At 41.0% G+C, this 26,855-nt stretch overlaps 1 protein-coding gene across 7 annotated transcripts in view; it reads right to left on the bottom strand.

Moving 5' to 3' along the window:
- Positions 1 to 26,855, bottom strand: part of map2 (microtubule-associated protein 2) — a 109,165-nt gene that overhangs the window by 12,485 nt on the left and 69,825 nt on the right. For 2 of the 7 annotated variants that reach the window (XM_079619381.1, XM_079619383.1), the window contains 10 exons: positions 23,946 to 24,050; positions 15,533 to 15,607; positions 6,424 to 9,141; positions 5,910 to 6,110; positions 5,329 to 5,466; positions 4,016 to 4,074; positions 3,135 to 3,320; positions 2,832 to 2,976; positions 2,045 to 2,101; positions 563 to 882 (listed from right to left, as the gene is read on the bottom strand). In XM_079619381.1, the coding sequence (XP_079475507.1) occupies positions 563 to 882; positions 2,045 to 2,101; positions 2,832 to 2,976; positions 3,135 to 3,320; positions 4,016 to 4,074; positions 5,329 to 5,466; positions 5,910 to 6,110; positions 6,424 to 9,141; positions 15,533 to 15,607; positions 23,946 to 24,050 (4,004 nt within the window). Of the gene's footprint in view, positions 1 to 562; positions 883 to 2,044; positions 2,102 to 2,831; positions 2,977 to 3,134; positions 3,321 to 4,015; positions 4,075 to 5,328; positions 5,467 to 5,909; positions 6,111 to 6,423; positions 9,142 to 9,292; positions 9,470 to 10,283; positions 10,578 to 13,365; positions 13,582 to 15,532; positions 15,608 to 23,945; positions 24,051 to 26,855 lie in introns of those variants that run through there. The other 5 variants (XM_079619378.1, XM_079619379.1, XM_079619380.1 and 2 more) reach the window with 5 other exon arrangements.

The following is a 26,855-nucleotide window of genomic DNA, read 5'->3' as shown; positions in this document are numbered from 1 at the left end:
CCTGATGGTATATGACTGTTAAAAATTTAATACATTTACATTTAAACTTTATATTGTTTTTATTTATAAAATGTCTTATGAAATTAATGTAATCAACTGACAGCCCAAATATTAATTTAATACAGAATAACACAGTCTGATGACAGGTTCTATGTCCTTATGATCATCTCAAAGTGCAAATGTTGCCATTTAAAATAAAAATGATATAATACATAAATAATATGAGGTATATTATTGGAACATGATTTGCTCCATGTTATAAGAACAAGTGCCATTACCTTCCAGTCAGGCAAAGAACCAGTCAATCCAAGACAAGTGAAATGGCCTAATAGCTATTATGTGCAGCCATTAGCATGCACACAGTGAATTGATACATGCGAATGAGTGCGAAACACAGTAAAGCACACTTTAAATGACAGTGTGCACACAGGGAACAGAATCGACCCTGAAAGAGCATAAAAACAGCAAGAAAGACGGATGTGGAGGGGGACAAAGAGTGGATAGTTGGCTATTAGCCTCGGTTGGGGTGAAATCAGGATGAATTGGGAGAATTTGGACTTGCCTGGCCCCCCTTCGGCTGGTACTTGATGTTGTCAATGGAACCGATCTTGGATCTGACGTTCTTGAGGTCAGGCAGCGGCTGGTTAAGGACGCGCAGCTGTTTGGGTGTAGTCGCCGGGGATTTTGGAGGTGTGCGGATGATGGCCACTTTCTTCTCCTGTGACAGCAGGCTGAGGGATTTGGGGGTGCCTGGAGTGCGGGGGGTTCCCGGAGTACGGCAAGAGTAGCTGGGAGGGGTACCAGGGGTGATGGCCGTGGACCCGGGGGTGCGGGGTGTGGAGGTGCCACTGCGGGCCGAGCGGGACCGAGCAGACTCTGTGCCTACAGTTGAAACAGAACTTAATTAGCCGTTTAAATGTTAGAAATTTAGAAAGTGCAACATTAGCAAATGTATGTGACATTTTTCTCACATAAATAATACAGTGCAGTCTAAAGTCCACTAGTGACAATGCTCCTACCGGTATTTAGCTTTTCCATAATTTAATACAACAGATATGATACTGAGACCTGTTTTCAGAGAATGTATGTTTAATATAGATACAGTAAGATTAATTTTCAAATTAACCATTTTTATTCAGCAAGGGTGCATAAAACTAATTAAAAGTGTCAGTTCTATACATTTATATTTCAAATAAATGCTGTTCTTCTGAAATTTCATCAAAGTATCCTGAAAAAAGTATCATGGTTTCCACAAAAATATTAAGCAGCACAACAGTTGCTGTATAACTGTATAACTATTAGGAATAAATAAAATGAATAATAAATATATATATTAAATAAACATATTAGGATAACTCTAAAAATAATGTAATACTGAAGACTGAATACTGAAAATTCAGCATTGCCATCAAAGGAATACATTACATATATACATAAAAATAAAAAAAACAATTATTTTAAATTGTATTAATATTTCCCACTTATTTTCGATCAAGTAAATTAGGTTTTCACTTGATTAGTATCAATAAACCATTTAAAATCAAGGGAAAGCTGAGTTTATGAAAACAAGTCTTAATATCTTATGCAATGTTGCTTCTCAAGTAAATGTTTATATCTTCTTACTGGAAAAGTAAAATAGTTTAGAAGTCATTTCTTTGCATAGTGGACTTTTTCAGACTTTTGGACCCCACATGATGATGACAATGATAGATAATAAATCTTACTATTGATTTTTAAAAGGCATTATGTATAAAAAAAATATTTAATGGACTTTACATGCCACAAACACATAACGGAAAAGTGTACTCACATGCATAACCGAAATAAAGTACAAAAAAAAAAAAAAACCTTTGTAAAACAGTGCCTATGAAAATTATTCACCTTTTTAACTTAGTGTTAGAGCTCCACTTCTGTAACGAAATGTGCTTTTGGGGTGAACAACTTTTAATGGCACTGCATTTTTTATGGTGACTGTATCCTTGCACAGGACAGCAGGTATGAAGGACTGACAATAAACAGGGTGATACTGGATGATACTCTATACCTGTCATACTATGAGACCTGCCTGTCCTGCGCTCTGCTTTGACTTCCGTACGGAAGGCTACAGGAGCAGGGGGAGAAAGGGTGTGAGTGTATAGAGTATGAGTTAAAGAAAGTCTGTAGATCCTAAAGCAGAGATGATGTGTCTAAAAATAGATCCAAACGTCTCCGAAAAGCTTTGAGGAAGCAATTCATATTCTTCAGGCAACTCACAAGACTTTACATTAGTACTTTATTCATCAATTCTTGCAGCGCATACTGGCTTTTTGTGTAATAAAAACCATGCAATACTAAGAAAATGTCTTGTATTCATTTTGATTGTAGTAAGTAATCTGTATAATCAAAATAAGTGATAATTAAGTCTGATAAATATCAAATGTTATTATATATAGGGGTTGTACGTGTATTAAAGAAATAAAGATGCATATTGCTCATTTGCAGGTTATTTTTTACGCCACAATACTCTGGGTTTAGAAGTGTTGTGTTAGATGTCAGGATGTGCATTAAACAACTGGGTTTGCTTAAACAAAAACAAAAAATATGCATTGTCATCACTTTATAATAAATTTAATTACTATAAAAATATTGCTTAACAGATCATTGAAACCGCAGAACTGCCCAATATCCTCATTAGAATCTGCAAGTCTAAAGAACCTAGAAGAGTGGTTGCTTGTTTTGCACTGTCATGGTAATTTGTCTCATACCATTCAAGCAAAAGGGAAGAAAACTGAGTGGAAAATAGATTGGAAAATAGAAAATAGAAGAGTGATTCTGACTGTGATGCCTCTTACATGTGGGCCTGCGTGGCGCTGTGGACCCAGAACTGGTAATGGAAGTGGAACTCTCCTCATGCTCAGCCATGTGTGAGCGACGGGTTAGTATGGATGCTGGTCGTGGAAGGGATGACCTCTTCTCTGGGCTCCGAGAACCACCATCCTGAGGACAGAATCATTAATCCTGTTGGAATCATGGGGAATTTAAAACAATAGTGCATCCAAAACAAAAGAATTAACAAATTCTAGGATGTCGTTTTCGCTCGAAAAAAGTTACAAGTTTCTAATATTGTGCAGAATCCCATCTCGCTCCCGGCTTACCTTTACAACATATATATTTAGCGATACTTGTGGGCCCGCTGAAGAAGGACGGGGCTCATAAAGATCTGCCTCGACCAACGGGCTCCTTTTATTGGAGGAGCTGGCGGAGTTCGGCCGGGCCGGCAACAAAGCCTCTGCCCGAATTTTAGAGGTAGGGATCTTTGTTAGTGGTGTGGGATTGGAGGTCTATGATGAGAGGAACACGGACAGATGAGCGATTCATGCACGGTGAAAATGAAACCAAAAACATGAAATAAAACTCAGCATGAAAGAATGTTTACACAAAAGAAATGAGCAACATCTGACCACACATTTGGGGAAAACAAGGGCATTAAATTCTGGGCAGAATGCATAACCACCAGGGCAATAAAAAAAATAGCAAGCACCAAAAAAAAAAAAAGAAGAAAACGTGTTGAGTTTCACTGAATCTAGTGTTAGTACATGGGCCATTAAACTGCTTGAGGGGGCACAATGTATCACTTTAAGGTTAAAGGAAATAAGGAGTAAAGGTCATGCAAACTTGTACAACAAACACAATGCAGAAATGAGATGTGATGTACAGACAATACAAAGAGTGGAAACCAAGGGACTGCGTACAGAGGCTCAAAATGCAGCTTTGTCACATTCTACTGTATTAGCTCTGTTTACAAGCAGTGTGCACTATTCATAATTTAGTTTAGAATACTTATACTAACTATAAAATTACAAACAAACTACAAAATTAAAAAGAAGACCTTTGGTATGTTTGTGTAAAAACCCTATTATATTTATGAGTACTTGAACGGATCCCTGGTATACAGACTCGACTGTCTATCGACAACCTGTTAAGCGAATTTTGAACATTATAGTTGTATAAAATTTAAATCTGATATGGTCCTTACAGACACCCGATCTCTGGAGTGCCTGGCCACACTGAAGGGCAGTCGACCATCTGCAGACACTGCAGAGAGAAAGAGAGAAAAAGAGAGACTGAGAATGATAAAGAGAAATATTGTTTCCATGACCTTAATCCTATCTAATGAAAATAAAGCGTATTGAACATTACACACAAGCAAACACACTACAAATGTAATCTTGTATTCAAACGCAGCCACATGTACATTTATTTTTTTTAAGCCTTTATATACTTATTTTATTATTCATCATAGAGCTTAAGTGTGTAATGTCACAGGTTTGATTGATCAAACAGAGAGTGCTGCCCTAAACTCACGCCATTGGTTGAGTCAATGCTGTGGTGTGGGCTGGTCAACTATAGATCAATGTCCTGAAAGCGCCACATAATCAAAGTGTTTAACTTTTTAAGCAAATCAACCGACAAATGGCTTACTTGAAGTATTTTTAAATGCTCAAGCCAAAGTATTTCTAATTGGGCTATTTAGGATCAAATATGAAATGGATTTTACTCACAACTGAATATGTTGTAGCTACTGGAAAGCTCTGCTCTGAATCAACTTGGCACAGCATAACAGAGAATTTGAAAATGAACTGTATTATATAAGAGGCTTTTCAGTAAAGTCTAATTGGGGCATTGCAGCAATGTATCAGATGTCTACCATTAATTCAAGAACAATTCTCAGAAAGCTAACAGTGGAACTTCAATATGGCACAGTAAGTTCCTTTCCTCCAGAGAGATGGAGGCCATTTCTTTTAACCAAGTGCCCAGAACTCACTCAAACCACCAGTTGCCTGGAGACCAATGCAATTGGTCCCTGAATGTTGTATACAACAGAATATAAACATTACAAAATAAGAGGAAATAGTGAATACTCATTAATAGTGAACACCTCATATATTTAAAACCGAACACATTAGTCAGAAGGACATCCTTTAAAATATAAAATAAAAATAAGACACACACGCACAACATTCAATAAGCAGCATTGCTTTGAAAAGAAAACAAAGTGTGAACAAGCTTGTAAAACTGAGAGAACACATGCAGACAACAAAATGAAAGGTCAAACTATAAAAAAATTAAAACATTATAAACAAAAAAATTGAATAAAACACCAGTGCATTGCAGTGCATTACAAACACTGCATGAACATAAAACTTATGTAACTAGAACAATCTGTTATATAAAATACATGAAAAGAAAAACAAATAAAACAATAGACAAGCATCACTCTTAAAACAACATGCCAATGCCCATGTTTGCCAGCCACATTGCAAAACAGCTCCTTGTGACAGAGATCACCTGTGGGTTTCCGTTTAACACACGCGTGATGTTGAGTAGGTCTAGGGTGCCTTACGGTAGCCTTTAAAACACTCTTCCGGGAAGGAGAGCACGTCTGAATATCAGATTTTTTTGTGAGCTCAGCCTTCTTAATCAGAGCTACAAGAGGGAGACAAAGAATCAAGGACAGTCACAGCAGCAGTTCGATTCAGGACAATAGGAGATACAGTCACTCCCCTTAAAAGATCAATTCATATTTTATTAAAAGAATAATTGAACATAGATGTCATGGGGAAGGGGGAGTAAAAGAAAACATGATTGGTTGAAGCATGATAAATTAATTTATTTTAATAAAAATTTAATTCATGAAAATATAACAAAATATTGCTTGCACTTTTTAAATAAATAAAAAAAATCTTAATACAAAATTTTACATTTGATACATGACTTCTGTGGAAATAAACAAAGATTTAAGTATTTAATTTGTTTGAATAAAATAAAATAAAATAAAAAACATGGAGGGCTATAGAAAATGCCCATCACAATGGAAAAAATAAATACAGGATATACATAACAAACAATGTCACTCCAGCAACAAAAACCTTTTTTCTTCTTTAGCTCATCTTTCTGGATGGGTACCGGCTCCTTGCGAATAGGTTTACGTTCAGGGGTGGTGATTCGTCCTTTTGCCCTGCCACCTTTAGCCCTCTGTTTGACTGGTTTCTCTGCGGGTGGTTTCTTGGCAGGGCTCATCACTCTGGGTAGAGGCTCAATTTTCTCCGTAGCCATGCTCTTATCATCATCTACAGAGTACATGAAGTGAAACAGGCAAGCTACTCTTATACCAGGGTGTAAACATGCATTTACTTGAAATTCAACATGGCTCTCACAGAAATAATAAAATGACAAATTGTATTGCTGTATACTGGCAAGCCAGCTAATTTACGCTCTCACAGAAATAACAAAATGACAAATTGTATTGCTGTTTATTGGCAAGCCAGCTAATTTACAACAGTTCCAAACTACCTAAAAAGATAGACAACAAAGTTAACAATTCTGAAAGATTCTGCCATTTGCTGAGCAAATTTTAATGCAAAACAGATATTAAAATCACACCTTGAGTGTCCACCCAGGAGCTGTCTAAGATGGAGTCATCAATGGTAGTTTCATCTTTGTAGTCGTCGTAGCTTTGAGTTGGGGCCTCACTCTCTGGCACTTCTATCTCTTTAGCTGGACATACAGAAGGCTCAATAGGCTCTGGAACATCTACATCTTCCTCTAATCTGGGAGCCTCCATCATTACTTCCTGTGCCATTTCCACGGACTCCTCCTCCTCTTCCTCCTCTTGGAGGAGCTTTGGATGTTCTTCTTCAGAGGGAGCTGAGAAACGTACACTGTGTCCAGAGACTTCGCTCTCATCGATGGTCTGCACCACTGTGATAAAATCATCTTCCACTGTCACTATTGACTCAATTGCAGCTCGAGACTCAATAGTGTCTTCTGCAGCTTTGGCCCCATCCAAGACTTCCTCATCTTTCACTTCTTCTTTCTCAACCACTTTAACCTCCTCTTTTTCGACTACAACCTCAACTGGCTCAGTTTTATCTACCACTGGCTTCTCATCCAAGTTTAGAGCTGGCTTTGGTTCTGGTATGACCTCTTCAGGCTCCTTAGCCAGCTCAACCTCTTCCTCTACTTCTTGTGTCATTGTGGTGTCAACAGAACCCTCATCTGTCTTTGAAGGAGCTGGCTGAGGTTTCTCCTCAGCAACTTTCTCTTTGAGGGGCTCCACTGAGTCTTTCTGCTTTACCTCTTGCTCAGAAGGTCTTTCCTCTCGAAAATATTTCTCAAAAGAGCCAACTGGAGATAATCTATTAGGATCTGTTTTTAGAGCTTCTTTCTTACCTGGTGATCTAGGTTTTTCAAACTCACCAACATGCATTTTCTCCTCATCGGTTGCACTTTCTACAGAAGATGCTGGAGATGGCCTGATGGGCCGAGCAATTCTGTCCTTTGCAGCTCCAGTGAGCTGGTACGCATCCTCTGCATCCACCTCCTCATAAGCTTCCTGGTGCACAAGGTCTGGTTTATTCTTCACCTTCTCCCTGAGTTCCTGGAGTTCCCGTTCCTCCTCTACACTCAGAGGCCGGCCCTCCATCTCCAATTTGCGAATTTGCCTCTCATAGTCAGCTATTTCAGCTTCGGTTTCAGCTGCAAGATTAGTACCTGCATCAAAATCAGACTTTGGTTCCTCAAGAGTAACTGTCACTTTTGGTGTGATAAATGTTTCAGCTTGTTTGTCTAACTGTCCTTTCTCTTTCTCAGGTAAAGTTGGACTCTTGATTTCTTCCAAAGGTTCAGTCTTCAAAAGATCAGACTCATCTTGCTTAGACTCTGTAGAAGGTTTTCCAGAAGGTGCACTTTCATTTTCAAAGGAATCTTCATTTCTTGATTTTTCTTTTTCTGGTTCTGCCTGTGGTGAAACAACCTCTGTTGCTTTCAGATCTTTAGTCGATAGACACTCTTGTTTTCCAAATGCATCAAGACCAGTTTCTTTCTCCTCTGAAATCGCTGTATTGAAGATTTGAGGAGAACAGTCCATTGGACTGTGCACATCTGCAGGAGATGGCATGGGACCAGAGTATTCACTAAAGACACAATATCCTTGCTCCTCCAGCTGCATTTCTCTCTTTGTAGCCATCTGGCCTTGGTCACCTTTGAAAAAATGTGCTAATGAATCACTCACCATCGAAGACATGTCCATTGGGACAGACTTCCTTCTCATAATATCTGGATCTGTGTTGTCAGACGTCAACCTTGATCGGGTACCTGCCAGGTCCAGCATTTCAGGCAGGTCTGGGGCCATGACGGTGCCGTTTTTATAACAGCATTTGGCTTGGACAGGTGATTCTGGAGACTCTGTCTGTGGACTTGTCTTTACATCAGTGATTGTTGCTTGGGGAGGTGAAGATGATGGAGTTGTGACAGAGGCAGTTGTCTCCAAGATCAGTGGTGGAAACTGAGGGATATTCTCCACTGAGGGAGTTGTGACAGGAAGGTAATCGGCAGATTCGTCGAGGCTCCCACTAGTATGAGACATGATGTCGGTGGCCAATGGAGAGAAGTTTCTGGGACTTCCTTGGGCATCGCCAGGATTCACTGCCCCAATGGTGATATTCAAAGAGTAACTTCGTTGATCTAGAGCCAGTTTTCCAGGAGACAGTCTGCAGTCATCTCTTCTCTCTGCTGGTGAAGTGGTGTGTAGTGTGTCTGCGCTACTTTTTGGAAGATCTGGCTGGACTTCCAAAGAGTGTGTTTGAGCCAAAGTGCTGTAGCTGATTTCGGGAAGTGGCAGGTTATCAATAGAGTCCTTTTGTTCTTCTGATGTAGTACTCAACTCATAATACCCTTCTCCTTGAGACCCAGCGGCATCCGTCTTAATTGTAGTGGTCTCAAAATAAGCAGACATGCCAGATTTGTCCTTCATATCCCCCTCTATTGCTGTTTTTTCCATTTTTGTGTCTTGAATCTGCCCTGGTTTGACCTCATGGATATTGCTGGAGTCACCTGCTTCGGTTGAAGGCTGTTTCACAGCACCACTTTGTACAACAGGCTTTTCAGTTGGATCTTTGGCATGACCCTGGTAACTTGGAGGCACTTCAAAATCCTCCATGGGGCATGTTCGAGCAAAGGGGCTTTCTGGCATATCTGTGTCTCTGGCAAGGCTCTGGTAAGATGGGAGTTCATCATCTAGATGCATTGCAGAATCAGTGAAGTCCATGCCAATGGGTTCTGTCCTCTCGCTTTCTGGCCGCTCTGCTTCCATCTTCACAGCTGAAAGCAAATCTCAAGTAGTCTGCATTGTATTGCATTATTAATCATTCAAAGTACAAGTTTGCCAGGCCAACCACCACACAGACAGCCAAAGCTCTTGGTAAAATGAACTTCCATTTTCAAATAGCAGCAGCCGATGATACACACATACCAATTCAGTGATGGAGTGATGGCATGGATATGACAGGATCAGCATGCAGATCCAGAACATTTAATGTTGCGTGGATGAGGTCCAGAAAATGAGGATGAAATATCCAAGGAGGTGGTCCAAACACGATACTGACGTCAGTACACCAGCAGCAAGATGGAATAGCTGATCTTAAAACTTCTGCCAAATACATATTCAAAGATTATGTAAAATGCACTGTAGGTCTGATTTTCAGAAGATAATCAAATATTGGTGAAATCTAAAAGACAACAATGTGCAAGGTACTGTTTAATGAGGCTCATTTTAAGCACTAAATGGGTATACATTACACTTATACATGTGGCTGACTGTAATTGTCTTAAAATACCACTCATGAAATAATACATTGTTTTTCATTATTCAAAATTGTTCTACATTTCCTATTATGTTAACCGTGTGAAATGACAATGATAATTTGAAGAAAAAAGCAAAATGAAAATTAACAAATAAAATTTGAATCAACAAGCTTGGCTTTTCAAATGCCTTTGAAAATAAAGCATAACACAATATCACAATATCACAAAAACAGGATTCTCATGGAATCCCACATGTAAAAAAAGGTGTTTTGTTGGCGCATGCAGCAAAAATCACCCACAAACTGGCAATGTAGCTGGCAAATAAAAATTAACTGAGCAATGGAAAACAATGAGAGAGGTCGACCTGGCAGCAGTAGCATCAATAGAAAAATAAGCAGAAAGTTCAGAAAAAGCTTTATCAGATGGCAGCTGCTCTGGGAAAAGCAATTTAGTAGAAAGACATTGACAGACAAACACACAGCTCTGGCCACAGAAGCTGGTCACCATCAAGCCTGTGTTGCCTTGCAGCATCAGCAGATAGAGGAGATATTTGAGCCATCCACCCACATTCCCTTAGAAAGCTCTCACGATGCTTTCGCTTAGCTTTTTTTTTGTGAAGGGAGAGAGAAACATGCAGGTTGTGAGAAGGATGGACACACCTTCCGCAAGGCTTTCTTGCCCCCCTGCCTCCTCAGATCTCCCATTAGGGGCTTCGTCAGCAGCAGTAGCTGCCTGCGTGTGAACCTCAGCCTCGGCCTGCAGGCCGTGCAGAGCCTGGGCCTCGCCTATGACCTCTGCCCGCTCTAGGAGCTCAGATTCCTGCTCAGGCTCCTCCCCACTCCACTGCTCCTCCTCATCCTCCTCTTCCTCTAGAGCTGCTGCTGTTGCTGCGGCTTCTGAAGTCTCCTCCTCTTCCTCCTCCGCAGCTGAGAGACTCTCTATGGTCTCCTCTTCTTCATAAAGAGGGAGACAAGTGGAAACATCAAGACTATAGACAACACAGACTTGGGTTACTTAAAAGGTGGGACACTTTCAGCTCTGTCAGTTATGCCATGACTTTTGCTGTACTGTATGTATGGGTGTTTTCTCTGACCTTGAGTATAAGTGGTAGCAGATCAAATAAGAAGATGAATATGCAATCTAATTCTGCACATAATGTTTTAGAATTGTATATATTAGCAATTTAATGTGACACTGTTTTGTGATGGAACATCAGATAAGATCGAAACAGAGGTAACTGATTCTTTTCTCACAATTTCAAAGAACCATTTTTAATAATGTATTTGACTAAAAAATCAGTTCTGATCACTCCGCTTGTCTGTGTTTGCAGTGTTTCAGACAGGCTGTGCTTTTCTCTGTAGCATGCATCAGTTGATTTTACTTGGGCCAGATTGGAATTATTTTCAAGTAAAAAGAGACATAATACTGGTCATATTGTGTATAAAATGGTTTTCTTTTTACAGCCAATAATATCATGGGAATATTCAGCAGAAAATCTTGTAATATTGCTTAAATCAGTTTTTCAGCCAATAACCAATGGGGTTATTGGTTATTTTTAACCCCTACAGGCTGGAAAAAAAATCTAAATCACTAGATTATTAATTTCCAAATATGTACCTCTCAGTTACATTATCAATCCTCATTTCAAAAGTTTATGACAAATACTCTATATCAGTTCCTTAATTTGTCACTTGAACATGAAACATTACTTGCACACAATTCTGTGTGCATCTGCATTGTCTGTCACAACTGAGACTCAACAAAAATCCACAGCACCATGATAATGCTGGTCAGTGAGCTATTGAGATGTCAGAATGAATGTGAAACCGGAGATGCAGAATTTTTGCTCAGAACAAAGCTTATGATGTAGTTCAGAGAGAGGGGGGGGGGGGGGGATACGGAGGGAGAGAAAGGGAGATAAGAAACTGCAACAGTCTCTGCTGGGAGCCAGGCTAGATATGGCGATGCAGACCATACCAGGTCACATCTCAGCAGGATGCTGCAATGGAAGGGGGGAGAGAGAGGGGGGCATATTGGCAGCAACTCAATGTCAAATAAAGTTCTGAGGGATTTAATGATTTTAATTCCACTTACTGCATTATTTTAGTTCTTTTGAGGAAGCAACGCAACCTTAAACTCAAACTCAAAAGTGTTATTATTGTTAACTAAAGCTAAAAATATTAATAAAAGTAAAATATATTTATATAAAATATGTATTCAATTATTAATTAGTTCAACTTGACCAGTTCATTAAAAATATTTGCTTTCATGAATCAGACTCCACTGGTTGCAATAGAGTGTGTGTTATCAGTTTATTGTCTTGAGTTATTTTGCAAATAGTCTTTCTATTATAAAATTTGATTCAGATTGCAAGCTCGCAGCTTATAAAACGAAGCAATGTAGCTGTTTAGAAACCATGAAAAACAGCTGAAAAACCTTTGGTTGTCTAAGTTCTTGGTTCCCAAAAAAAGGGGTCATGAAATGAGACTTTTAACATATGAGGTCATTGTACTATAGTTAGCCCAAAAAAAAGCTTTTATTGAATCCAAGCTCAGAAAACTTCTCGTTTGGAATTTTGTCATATTATGATGATAATAATTCAAAATCAACGCCTACTTCATCATCACATCTTTGGCCACGCCCACTGGCAGGTTAGTGAGATGAGAACGGATCACTGGACTAAAATAACCTTACCTATCAAAGGATACTAATTCTAGGCAAGTGGTTATTTATTTTCAACTATGTGAATATCTCAGCATTATTTCATATCCAAGATGTTAGCCAATAACTGCAGAGGGCGATTACACTGAAGTCTCACAGTAGATATGCCACTTCCAAAAGAGCTTTCAATTCAGAGGGCTAAAATCAGAGTAGAAAATGGTCTTTTATTTCTATATAATGACCATTTTTTTATGTAAAAATCATACTAACATTATAGTTAGTGCACCCCAGGAAACATTTTAAAATAATAATAATAAAATCAGTTCATGGCTTCTTTAAATTGTAAACACAACCCACACTGAGTCATTTTGGCACTGAAAGCGATTAACCCTTCTTCACTGATGCAATAAGGTCAGAGATGCTTGTGTGTGTGGGCCACCATGTGAAGAGCTGAAAGTCATCCTGTGATCTACAGCATGTGTACATCAGCAGGTTGGAGAAATGTGAGGGGCCTGTTGAGACGCATGGGGACGTTTTTGGGCCTGATGAGGGACAATCAAAAATACAAATGGACGGACAGGCTAACATACGGGCGGACAGATGCGGAGACAAGAAGACGGCAAACAGGCAAAGGAGAAAATGTGCACAGCATGCACAAATGTCCTGCTGATGCTGCAAGTCATTTGGATTTCATTTTCAGACTCAGTGATTTTCCTCCTTTAACTGAGCACTACATGTACAGCAGCAGGGATTTTGCCTAAAAACACAAACGTTCGTGCCTTTTTACTGCACGGCACAAAAGTTGCAGAAAATCCGAATGACTTGCAATGAACAAGGTACAAAAACAGATACCACCCCCACACGACACGCTTCGGTCAGAGTGGGCACGACACAACAGAGACAAAAGACAGGAAGAGGCGGACCAGAAAGAGAGAGCGAAAAGCAAGAGAGAGAGAGAGAGAGAGAGAGAGGTGTTGATGCTGAGCTGAAGAAAGAAGTGGAAGGAAAGAGAGAGGAAAAGGAGGAAGAAGGAGAAGGAGGGGAGGAGAGAATGGCAGAGAGGAACCATGCGAGGTTCACCTTCGATCTGTCTAAACGCGGCGGCCTGCCCTGGGGGGCGAGAGCCAGAGCGCGTCCACTCTGGGCTGAATAAAGGGTGCTCATAGTATTCCTCGTCAGAGTGGTAGGGGTCATCCTCAGGCACAGACACTGAGATGGAGGGGGCGAGGAACTTGCACCTCTCGCGAGAATTTTGGAAGCGGCGGAGAGGACCTGCTTCCTCCTCATCCCCTACATCTACAAATAGACACAAGGAAAAGAACTGCAGGGAAATCTGGACAAAGAGACAGAGACTGAGAGACAGAGAGGAAAAGGAAAGGAAGATAGAGAGAAAAGGTGTTGCAAGTAAGGGAGGAAAAAAGGAACAAGTGAAAGAGGGAAAGTAAGAAGAAGGCAAATCAGGATATGAGGGGGAAGGGGAGGAGAGAGAGAGAGAGAGAGAGAGAGAGAGAGAGAGAGAGAGAGAGAGAGAGAGAGAGAGAGAGAGAGAGAGAGGAAATAGGGGGAAATAGAGCTAAAAAGAAGTGAGAAATTAAACGAGAAAGGAGTATGTGTAATGTGTACGGAAAAGAGAAAGACACACACAACACAAACACAAACACAAACACACAGTGTCGAGAAACACAAAGTGTGACCGTAGTGGCGCTATGCCATAACCAGAGTCTGAACATCTCTGATGACATTTTATAGGTTTGTCTAAAGTCTAAACTGAGGATGAAACTGTATCATTATTTAGTATCTGCTCAAAGTCAATATGAAACGTCATTCACAACCCATTTTATTTTTGTAATGTGAAATATTTATGAGTGAATAGTAAATAAAAAAGGCTTGGTAAAGGGTCAATGAGTGATTGGTTAATATTAGCTATGCCCAGATATTTAAATTCTGGATGATACCGATAAGTCGATAATTATTTTAATCTTTTAGCCAATAACTGATAAATGACTGATATTAAAATTAATATATTGCATAGATATAAACACTAAATAAAACACAGGACAACTTAAAATAAATGTGTTTTTGTTTTAATGTTGTTGTATTTAGGTTTATCAGCTTCACGGCACAGTAAAATTAATAAAATTCTATATATTTTTCGATATACATAATTCTTTAATTGTATTTGTGATCAAAATTGTAAATACATGTAATAAAATGTAGTTACAAGTGAGTTTAATTTTAGCTTTAAATGACAAAAAAGGTAAAACCATAAAGTAAAAGTTGTTCAAAGGTGTAAAAAGTGATGATTTCATTCTTTAGAATAATGTGCTCCGATTATTTGCACACAATAATTCAAGGAACATGTACTAAAAAAAGAGGCAATTTTGATTTCATGTTAACTATCCGCTAAATGACTGTTTGGCGTAGCTTCTCCTTAAGGTTGTTAGTGGCATTAATGTTTAGTTTAGTAGCTTCAGAGAGCGATCTGAGCATGGCATTGGCCTACCACGGGCAGTAGAGACAGACACAGTCAAAACGACGAACGAGCACAAGCCCACAACATCAACAGCACCTACAATACAACATGCAAATCCAAAGACAGGGACGAACAGAGGAACTGAGAGAGGTTTGGAGCAATCAACAGATCTCTAAAGGGGGGCTTTGGAGAGAGGATGAGCAGGCAATCTGAATGCCGCACGGTTTCAGCAACAGCCTGGAAACATCAGCTGCAGGTGAGACAGTACAGCATTCAGTTCAAGGTTTCAGGCTTTCATGCAGGGCAGAGTCAAGATCCATGGTTCGGCGGGGTATAAGGAGGGGTTGGGTTTGATTGGTTACGAGGACTAGGGGTGGGGTCACTTTGGCTTGGGTTTTTGATCAAGATAAGCTCCCGGATTTAGCAATTATGAAGATGAGGCCATGTTTAAGAGCTGAAGATGCTGGATGAGGAAGAGGAGATCGACTTGAATGATGTCAACAAAGGAGGCAAAGTTGATCCTGCAAACACAACTCCATCAATCTTTGGACCAACCCCACAGATCAGCGGCGTGTGGGCATCGGTAGGGCACTGTGAGAGGGTTGAAATCAGCCTGGAAGGGGTGGGACTAGCAGGCGTCCCCAAATAGAACACCCTCATTCAAGCCAGGGTCAGAGGGTGACTAGAATACTCATGGGGGAAAAAAAGGTGTTCAAGTTCTTTCAGTGTTTCTCACCTCACCTCTCTCCATACACACATGAAGCATGACCCTACCTTGATCCAAAGGCCCAAAATGTTCCGCAGCTGGGGACGGAGGAGGTGAAGGCGGCAGGTTTGCAGAGTCTTCCACTGTAAATAAACAAAAGAAGAAGAAGAGATCAAGACAATGATCAAGATCAGATCAACACATTTACAAATTTGGCGTCCCATTTTGGCTCTGTTCCTACATACACTACTGCTTAAAAATTTGAGGTCTGCAAGATTTTTTTAAAGAAATTAATACTTTCATTCAGCAAGAATGCCTTAAATTGATCAAAAGTGACAGACAGTGCAGGCATTCATAATCTTAAAATATGTATGTTTTATGTTTTAAATAAAAGCTTAATGTATCATGGTTTCCACAAAAATATTAGGCAGCAGAACTGTTTTCAACATTGATAATATTAATAAATGTTTCTTGGGCAGCAAATCAGCATATTAGAATGATTTCTGGAGGATCATGTGATACTGAAGACTGGAGAAATGGTGCTGTAAATTCCGGTTTTCCATCACAGGAATAAATTACATTATATAATAATGTTAAAATAGAAAATAACAGACTACTTACAAAAACATTTAAAAAATGCATCGACCACAAACTTTTGAATTGTAGTTTAGGTATCGTAAAAAGGCAACTAGGTTCACTAGGTTTTGGAACAGAGCCTACAAATTTGTGAATTTTTCACGTATTTATTTATTTATTCATTGCCTTTTAAATGGCAAATAGTAAAGAGCGACAAGAAATGATACAATGGATACAAAATACATGGAGGGAACAAGGTCACAAAATGCAAGCTAGCTCTGGTGTGACTTTTTTAATCTTAAGAATGCTAAATTTCTTTAAACGTCCAAACAAGAAAAATAAACCATGTTAGACCCAGTGGGCATGTTTTAACAAGGAAAAATAGAGCCATGAAGGGATACAAATGTTATTAGCTTATAACGGGACACCAAGGAGCAAAGAGTTTAACAACAATATATTTGATTGTAAAATTTCCCCCCGAAGATATAAATGCAGTGTCGTGTGTGTGTGTCGAGTGTCGTGTGTGTGTGTGTGTGCGTGTGCGTGTGAAGTTCCTAAGGATATGCTGAGCAGAGAGAAGTCTTCTTCGAAGAGTTCAGGATTGGTATGCCGAATGCTTTGCCTTCACTAATCCTTTGAGCTCTTCTGACAGACTGACTCAACATCAAGTGTGTTAGTCGAGAAAACATTATCTAATTTTGCTGACTAATTCCAGCACAGCAAGTGGAAACTTGGAGCTATGTATTATATTTTGTTATTATATTCCCCTTTTTCTTGAAGTCTATGAAGCATCTGACGACTTAGACTATTTGTAATAGGAAAAGAAAAGGATAACCACAAATGATCAAACCTGTAAATGATCTAAGTTCATGTGTGCCATCTATATGCAATATAATATGCAACATTTTTACAGTTTAAGCTTATTAGAAGTGAACAAATACACATTATCACATACAGTTCTTCCTTCCTCACATACATTTCAAACAACAACTTATTACGAGTTAGGAGTTTACATACATCCACAACCATTAATGTCAGCAGCATACTGCCCAGTCCTTATAAATGGTATTTTATACTTCCACTGTCAAAACACTGAAACTGAAAATAACAGTAGCAACACACACTCAAGAATGAACTTTCAAAACCAAGAAAGCTCAGATAAAACCACAACACAAACGACATGCAGCACGACCACAGAAACCAGGGGGGAAAGTATTTTACAATGATGCTAGCAAGCTATAGAAGACAGAGAGGGCTCAGGGGTCACCCTCACACTGACCCTCTCTGCCTTGTGACACACACACACACACACACACACACAGATAGCCAGCGGCGGATTGGTACAGAAACCAAGCAGAAAGGAGCTGGGACAGGCCAGCTGTCAGGGCAAATATGTCATTATGAAGGAAAAGAAAGTGCCCCGGTGATGCTTTCCACAGCTTTGATCAGTTTACACACAGTGTGAGGAACGGACAGACACAACGACAATGATTATCACATACCACAGAGATAAGAAAGCAAAAATAAAATCTTAAATGAAACTTATTTGAGTACTGTCTCTCCATGTTGTGTTTGACAAACATCAAAATATGTCAACATTTAAAGGAACAGTTCACCTGAAAATGAAAATTAAATGAAAATCTTTACAAATAGCTCTCCTTGTGAGTAGTGATGACTGATTCGTGAAGAATGTTATTTTTGTTTGTTTTTTAATAAAATTATTAAAATTTGTAATAAAATCAGCTCACAAAACTGGTTTGAATGATTCATTAATGAATCCGACTGATCCATTTATCGAGTTCAACTTACTGACAATGGTTAATAACTTACAATTATTTTGGTTAAAGCTCTTCTATGATTTCAGAAAATTTGTAATGGTATAATAACTTGTCATACTTTTATGGTGCTTTTATATCCTTTATTAAGCTTGAAAGCACCAGGTCCCATTCATTGTAAAAGTACACTACCATTCTAAAATTACAGGAAAAATATGATAAAAACGTCTCAGGTTACGTATGTAACCCTGGTTCCCTGAGAGGGAACGAGACGCTGCGTTGAGACGCGGTGGGAACGCCTTGCGTGATTGCGTCGTGAAGCACATCTTAAATCAGTCCAATGGAAACGGGAGACGTCATGGGCGGGTGACGTCACCGACCAGGAAGCTATAAAGCACTCCCGCGATCAGAGAACACTAGCTTTGAAAAAGCCTGAAGCAAGATGATCACAGGTATGCAGGGAGTATGGCAAAGCAACGCAGCGTCTCGTTCCCTCTCAGGGAACCAGGGTTACATACGTAACCTGAGACGTTCCCTTTCAAGGGAACTCGAGCTGCGTTGAGACGCGGTGGGAACCCTATACCCACGACGCCATATGACAAATGCCTGTACTGTATGAAGACCATGCGCACACTAGAAACAAGCCCCCTAGACCCTGGAGTGGAGTCTAGGTCAAGTCATAAAAAATAGACAACTGTATGCGGTAAGGACATCCTGCCGCATTACAGATGTCGTGGAGAGAAACTCCTGAATTTAAAGCCATACTCCTAGTAGAGTGGGCCCGGACAGCCAAAGGTGAAGGCTGTCCAGCCGCTACATAAGCAAGTGAGATAGCCTCAACTACTCGCTTGCTCAATATCTGTCTTTAGCTTTTCCTGATTAAGGTGGAGGACAGAAGGCCTGCAGCACAAATGACCCGCAAATTGAGTAGGGACCTAGGAATACAACCCGGCCTGGGGTGAAGAAAGACTACCACCATACCAGGTGCAAATCCAAGTACGTGCAGGCCTCAGCCTCATGTACCACGGAGAAGATGAAATAAGGATCTCTCCTCAGAGATAACCCAGCAAAGAAACATACATTGCAGAAATCAAGTACTGTACCATAGGGCAGATAGCAAGATTCAGAAGGTGTTCTGCACACCAGGCAGAGAACAGTTTACATTTCAATTTTCAGTCTTCTCGTGGAGGGAGCTCTAGACTGGAGTAAGGTCTCCACGACCTCAGTCGAGAGACCTGAATCTATGAGCTGGGCCCCCTCAGAGGCCGAGCCCACAGTATCCATGACTCCAGATGAGGGTAACTCCCGGGAGCAGAGATATCGGGAAATGCGTACAGGTGTAGCCTCGACCACACCTAATACATCGCATCCAGTCCAAGCGGAGCTGGATGCGTCAGGGATAACCACAAAGGCAAAGTTTTAACCGAAGTTCTCCCAAAGAAGCTCCACCACCTCGGGGTGAAGTCTCCATTCCCCGGGCCTCAGCCCCTGCCTCAACAGGATATCTGCTCTGATATACGAGACCATCAGTGTGTTGTCCGGGAGGACAGGCACATGGTGACCTCTCGGTTCTGACAGGAAGTATTGAGATTCTTGGAATACCGCCATCACTTCTAGCCAATTATGTGCCAAAAGGAGATGGTCCTGCCAAAGACCCTTCGCCGAATGACCACTCATGATCACCCCCCACTTGTGAGGGAAGCATCCGTCGATAGCATAAGCGTCAACAAGAAGCCCCCAACACTGGGCCTGGGCGAGAAACCAAGGTTCTTTCACATGACCGAGGCACGTAGGCATAGCCGCGTGACCTTGATCATGCGAAAACGGATTTCCCCTCGGAGAAAACCCCTTGGTCCTGAGCCACCACTGCAGGGGTCTCATGTACAGAAGGCCAAAAGTAATTACGTTGGACGCAGCTGCCACAAGACCCAACAGTCTGAAACTGTTCCACAGTGAGTGACTGGCCTAGTTTTACCCCATTTACGGCGAATCATTTATAACACCTGGAAAAGTGGTCCTCTGAGCTGGGAGGAGCACACTCTTCTTGGCGTTGAGTCGCAACCCCAACATCTTAAATGAGACAGAACGACATCTCGATGCCGAACTGCTATCTGCTCAAATTGAGCTAGGATCAACCAATCGTCGATAGTATAATACGCAAATGCGCTGGAGTCTCAGAGGAGCCAGAGCTGCATCCACGCATATTGTAAAGGTGTGGGGTGATAAACCTAGGCCGAACGGAAGAACCCGATATTGGTATGCTTCGCCCCCGAAAGCAAACCTCAGGAACCTCCAGTGATGAGGATGGATAGATAAGCGTCCTTCACGTCTATTGTGACAGACCAGTCCTCGGGCTGAATCTGTGACACAATCATATTAGCGTAAGCATACTATGAACATGAGATTCTGAAACCTGCCGTTTAATTGACGCAGGTCTAGAATAGGACGCAACCCCTTATCCTCATTCGGAACAATGAAGAAGCGGCTGTAAAACCGTGACTGTCTGCTGGGAGGAGGAACCCCTTCTATAGCTCCTTTTTGCAAAAGTGTCAGCACTTCCTGCTCCATAACCAGAGCCTGCTCGAGGTCCAACACTGTGGGGAGGACCCCTAGAAATCTGGGCGGAGGAGAACCGACTGAATTCTGAACCCCTTTTCTATAGTGTGCAGGACCCACTGAGAAATATGTGGCAGTAGTTTCCACGCTGCCAGAAATTCTGCTAAGGGCACCAGTCTCTCGAGACTGGCCTCTGGATTTGGTTGAACAGTCACTTCAGTGCCCTGAAGCGGCGAACCGGCAGGGAACAACCGAACTGACCGTTCTACGACCCTCCTCGGAGGATCGTTTGGGGACGCTGACACCTCGGTGCCCTGAACGGAGGACCGGCAGGGAACAACCGAACTGGCAGCGCTGCGACCCTCCTCAAAGAGTCGCACCCCAGAGGTCGCCGAGGAGAAGCGATTTCTCAAAACCGTCCCTGCCCCGGAGGAACCTTCAGAAGCCTGATAGCCTCAGCGTCAGGACTTCTTGTCTAAGTTTTATTAGAGATAACGACAGTCCTCAGATCTTGCCTACCTCTAACTATCTTAGCTCCAACGACCCTCCTCGGAGGATCGTTGGAAAGAGCAGGCACCTCGGTGCCCTGAAACGGCGAACCGGCAGGGAAACCGAACTGACTGCTCTACGACCCTCCTCGGAGGATCGTTTGGGGACGCTGACACCTCGGTGCCCTGAACGGAGGACCGGCAGGGAACAACCGAACTGGCAGCGCTGCGACCCTCCTCAGAGAGTCGCACCCCAGAGGGCGCCGGGGAGAAGCGATTTCTCAAAACCGTTCCTGCCCCGGAGGAACCCTCAGAAGCCTGATAGCCTCAGCGTCAGGACTTCTCTTCTAAGTTTCATTAGAGATAACGACAGTCCTCAGATCTTGCCTACCTCTAACTATCTTAGCTCCAACGACCCTCCTCGGAGGATCGTTGGAAAGAGCAGGCACCTCGGTGCCCTGAAACGGCGAACCGGCTGGGAAACCGAACTGACTGCTCTACGACCCTCCTCGGAGGATCGTTTGGGGACGCTGACACCTCGGTGTCCTGAAACGGTGAACCGGCAGGAGAACCGAACTGGCAGCGTTGCGACCCTCCTCAGAGAGTCGCACCCCAGAGGGCGCCGAGGAGAAACGATTTCTCAAAACCGTCCCTACCCCGGAGGGGACCACCCTCAGAAGCCTGCAGCCTCAGCGTCAGGGCTTCTTCTTCCAAGCTATATTAGAGATAAAACAGTTCTCAGATCTTGCATATCTCTAACTGGCTAGACAGCGACCGCCACCCAGGTCCCTCTCGATTGTGGATGAGCCCGAATGGCGACGCTCTAATTTGCAGCACTTTAAGCTGCGAGGAGCTTTAGTAGGCTGAGACTGCTCCCGCCCAGCAGTCTCAGGAACATTAGATCGGTGAGGAAGACACCTCTGGAACGCCGCTGGATAGAATATATCTTCATTTTGTTGAAAGCGAAGCGTTCAGAGAACAGACATATATATATTATTATTATTTTATTTTTCCTTTATTTTTCTTAACATCAGAAAAACTTATATATATATATATATATATATATATATATATATATCACTCCGTGGCCACCAGCAGGAAAACAACCGAACTGGCAGCGCTGCGACCCTCCTCAGAGAGTCGCCCCTCACATGCATCCATGTCCTTATATAGTTTACCCACCAATGCTGCCTAATAATATTTATCTATTATTTATGATGGCTGGTGGATAACGTCGGGGAAATGATGACGCCGACTCGGGAGAGAGATAGCTAGTAAGCGTCTCTTTAACCCGAGGCACTGTCGTACTATGACATTTAATACTCAAAACATTACTTTAGTAGAAGTTTTGGGGATAAACACATAAAATAGAAACCGGTTTATTCCACGATCTCAACTCCTCAGTGTAGAGATAGGAAAAAACGGCAATCCCCGACGAGGAGGCTGAGATATAGAGATTTAATTATATTCTCACACTCATAATGTTCAGTTGGCCAGAAAACATTTAACTTGGCAATCAGCACAAAATAAAACCTCCTTTTATAAGCTCCTCTTTATACAACAGAGTTATGAGCTGACTTATTTATTTATTCATTGAAAACTCACACACATCTGCTTTATTCATATATATATATATATAAAGATAGGCTATAGCCTACACATATATTGTTTTTAAACACTAACGATCACCAATTCCTCGGAACTGGAGATCGCAGCACGAGAGTCTCATCGCGGGGAAAAGAAAACGCAGCGCGTGCTTCTCCCCGAGATAAGCCACTGGATTTAACACGTGAAGGCAGAGATAGGGCGCGCCCGTCTCAAACCTCGCAGTTAGATCCATTTGCGCTCCCCAAGATGCGCGTCGCCGTTGTGCCTCGGCAGCAGCGGGACTCGCGCCTCGGGAAGCGCGCACCGAATCGTCCTCCTCGAAGAACGCCCGGCGGGAGCGAGGTGATTAACAGACAACCTCTCGCAACTCAGTCAGCCCCCTCGAGAACTGACTGGGTATGCTCTACTCCCAAACAAGCAACGCAAAGCTGATGCGCGTCCCCAACCGAGATAACACGAGGGTAGGGAACAACACAACGTTTTGAATTCTTGTTTCTTCATAATATATATCTAGATACTGAGACAGACAACAATAAATAGACATGGACAGACAGAGAGCGCTTGCTGAAGGCAACAAAGCTAGTGTTCTCTGATCGCGGGAGTGCTTTATAGCTTCCTGGTCGGTGACGTCACCCGCCCATGACGTCTCCCGTTTCCATTGGACTGATTTAAGATGTGCTTCACGACGCAATCACGCAAGGCGTTCCCACCGCGTCTCAACGCAGCTCGAGTTCCCTTGAAAGGGAACTAATATTGTGAAAAATTATTACAATTTTAAATAACTGTTTTCCATTTTTGGTACATTTTAAAAAGTATTTTCAGTAATAACTCCAGTCTTCAGTCTTCAGAAATCATTGTAATATTTTGTGCTCAAGAAATATTTATTATTATTATTATCATTGTTGAAAACAGTTGTGCTGCTTAATATTTGTGTGGAAACATTTGTTTTTCTGAATTCATTGATGAATATAAAGTTCAAAAGTTATTTAAAATAGAAATCTTTTGTAACATTAAAATGTCTTTACAGTCGATTTCGATTCATTGAATGCATCCTTGCTGAATAAAGTATTAATTTTTTTGTTAAAATTATTCAGACTTTCTCCTTTTGTGTTAATTGAATAAAGAAAGTTATATGAATTTGAAACAACATCCAAAAATATTCTAACAATTTTCATTTGTAGGTGAACTATTCCATTATGGAATATGTTCTGTTGGTCTTAACACCTGCAAGATCTTCAATAAATTACTTCAGCATTCAAAATAAATCACAACGACTCATAAATGGTCAAATTACTTCCTCAGTGTGACCACTGACTGTACACAGCTTTCGAAGAAGCGCCTTCAACCCAAAAAAAACCCTTACTTTTCCCATTGCGTTCCATTTTTTCCCATGTCTCACCAACGCAATAAAGTCCTTTAAGAGCAGACATGACTGTGGCCAACCTCCAGTATCCCAGGATGCTCTGCTACAGGCCTACCTGATGGCAGCCTGACGGCAGTGTCCGGATGGAGCTCCTGCTCTCCCTTCAGTACCGCTACCGCTTCTGCCGTAACCTCCTGCACGATCCGCGCCGACACTTGCTCTGTTCGACACATACACACACACACACATGCATCAACACACGCCCACATGAGCATGTACACGGGCAGATATTTACACATACTTTCTGTATCAATCCAGGCAGGATTTTTTCACTTCTTTTGTCATACCCTTCAAAAATCATAGCAGTCCTCACAAAGGGCTACAATTGTCTGTAAAACTCGCGCGTGAACAGTCTTTAATCACAACACTCAGGAAATAAATCAGCAACCATGCAAACTAAAATGAGAACCGACCAGAGACTAAACATAACAGGGAGTACAAATACAAGTCGTCGAACATAATGACAGACAGGTTCAGATAATATGTAACCATAGGAACAAAAGAGAAACCGAAACTAAACAGAGCAGGGATACAGGAACAAAGGAAAATTAAACAGAATTTCAAAATAAGAGTCCATTGGAGCTGAGCCAATGAAAACATAATGTGAGCACACTATAAGACAACTGTTACCACATATGGCGGCCCACACACTATCACACACACAGTTAAGGTCTTTATTGGTGTTAACTACAAATATTAATATTGTTTTCAATCATTTGGTCAATCTCAGAAGCTTCCCTGTAAACAAACACAGAGCACAACAACTTTTGATGTCTACTGCAATGCAAAAGTTTGGGGTCGGTAAAAGTTCTTAAGTGTCTTATGCATTACTCCATTCTTCAGTGTCACATGATTTCAATTTACAGTGACACTTATCTGTCTACACTGAAGCTAAAAATTTCAGTAAAGATACAGTAAAAGATACCAAGCGGCCCATAAAACGTCCCGTCGCTTTAATCACAGCTTGTCAAGACAATAACTTTTTATCACTTGTCGTTTTGGTTAGGAAACCGCGTACAAATGAAAATACAAATGAAATATCCCATTAACAGCAGCAAGACAAACTAAAGGCATTACTGCACATTATTAAAGATTGAGTCTACAGAACTATTGTTTTCTATAATTGCTTAAATACGATTTCACCAAAAAAAATGAACTTCCAAATGTGTAATTTAGTCTTATCTCTGTCCTTTCAGAAAATATTAATTTAAAACTCAGAGGGCCTAAAACGGAGGAAAACATTTAAAAAGAAAAGCAAAAAGCTCAAAATGGCAAGAAAATTGGCAGCACTTTGAGAGAGTAAATTGTCATGGTAACAGCAGATTCTGGGAGGTATAAGAAGAGACTGTAACCGATTAAGCAGCGGGAGGAATACAGCCCACGGATTGGCTGGCAACACGCGTCCAGGGATAGACTCTGCTTTAAAACAGCGCTATTAAAAGTATCCCTCTGCGCTTTAAGACACTTACACACTTGCTGAATTCTTACAAACACATCAGAGATGAAGAGATACGTACATTTCAGTGGCATAGTCTGATTTTATCCTCAAGATGGATCTAGTAAGTGTTGAAATGGCCACCCACAGCTGATCATTGCAAAAGATAGTGCCTGTTACAAATCAACTGTGTAGGCACTGTGTGGGAGTATGAGTTAAAATGTGTCCCAAAAGCACATCTAGTCCAATGACAAACACAGCATAATGTTTTAAACAGCTATTAAACTTTACTGTATTTGCAATATTAGTCATTTAACATGCAAGCACGAGGAGATTTCGATTTAATCGAAGTTGATGCTGCAATGATCAGCTAGCATGTGTTCAGTCACAAGGCTGACACATTAGCACTGACGCAGAAAAACATTGCAGCAGGGCTTACGTCAAAGCTTTCTGAAGAGATGCAAAGTGATTAAGGACCATTTGCTACTCCTACTCTCTCTCCAGTGCAAACAGACTGCATGATGGGAGTCAGCAATGCATCGCTTTTGTTTCTTGTGCACTTTTCAGGCACAATTTCCGCCCACCTTACAGCCCCAGCTTCCGCCCACCCACTCACAGACACACATACACACACGCACAGAAAGGGAACAAAGTTCTGTTCAGATACCATTAGAATGATATTCACCCACGCAGACTCGGGTTCGTGATACGCCATCAACCCGTGGTAAGATAGAGACCTTCTCTAAAGGAGAGTCGCATTAAATAATCCGTTCAAAAAACTAAATTCTGTCGTTTAGTCACACTCATGTTGTTCCAAACACGACACGTTCTGAATAATGTCCTTGGTTTAAGGCTTAAAAGGACAAAAACTAGAGGACACGTACTTTGGGCATTATATAACAGCTTTATCAAAACATTAATATGAACATTATGCAAACATTAAAATCATGATTTTCTGTAAGGCTGATTTGAAACTATGTATATTGTGAAAAGAGCTATATAATAAATTTGAGTTGACTTTATTAATTTAAGTCTTTATTCACTGAATATCTTCATTTTCATTGAGCAGTGGAACACTGAATCAGTGAGTTGAACTTCATAAATGAATCATTCAGGACAGGTTTTGTGCACTGGATCAACCCGATTCATTAAAAAGATCCGACTCAGAATTTTGAATACAGCTATTTTCTACACAACAGAATGAGAAAGAGAATTAAATGCTAAAATTATTGCAGATTTGACTACTGTCTTAGATTTACATTATACAAAAACATAATATAACTCAGAAGACATGGACTATTGCACAAGTCATTTGGACCACTTTATTGTGGCCATTAAATGGAGCATTGAATTTCCATTGTATGTAAAGGAGTTGCATGATAATTCATTCAAATTTCAGGTAACACTTTGGTTTAGGGTCCAATTGTCACTATTAACTAGCTTCCTTTAGCATGCATATTAGATATTAGCTGTTTATTATTACTTATAAAGCACATATTAATGCCTTATTCTTTATAACCATATTCTACA

Source organism: Phoxinus phoxinus, assembly GCF_949152265.1.
Source record: "Phoxinus phoxinus genome assembly, chromosome: 7".
Lineage (NCBI taxonomy): Eukaryota > Metazoa > Chordata > Actinopteri > Cypriniformes > Leuciscidae > Phoxinus > Phoxinus phoxinus.
The sequence above is the reverse complement of the archived record's forward strand: the minus strand, read 5'-3'. Positions and strand labels throughout refer to the sequence as shown.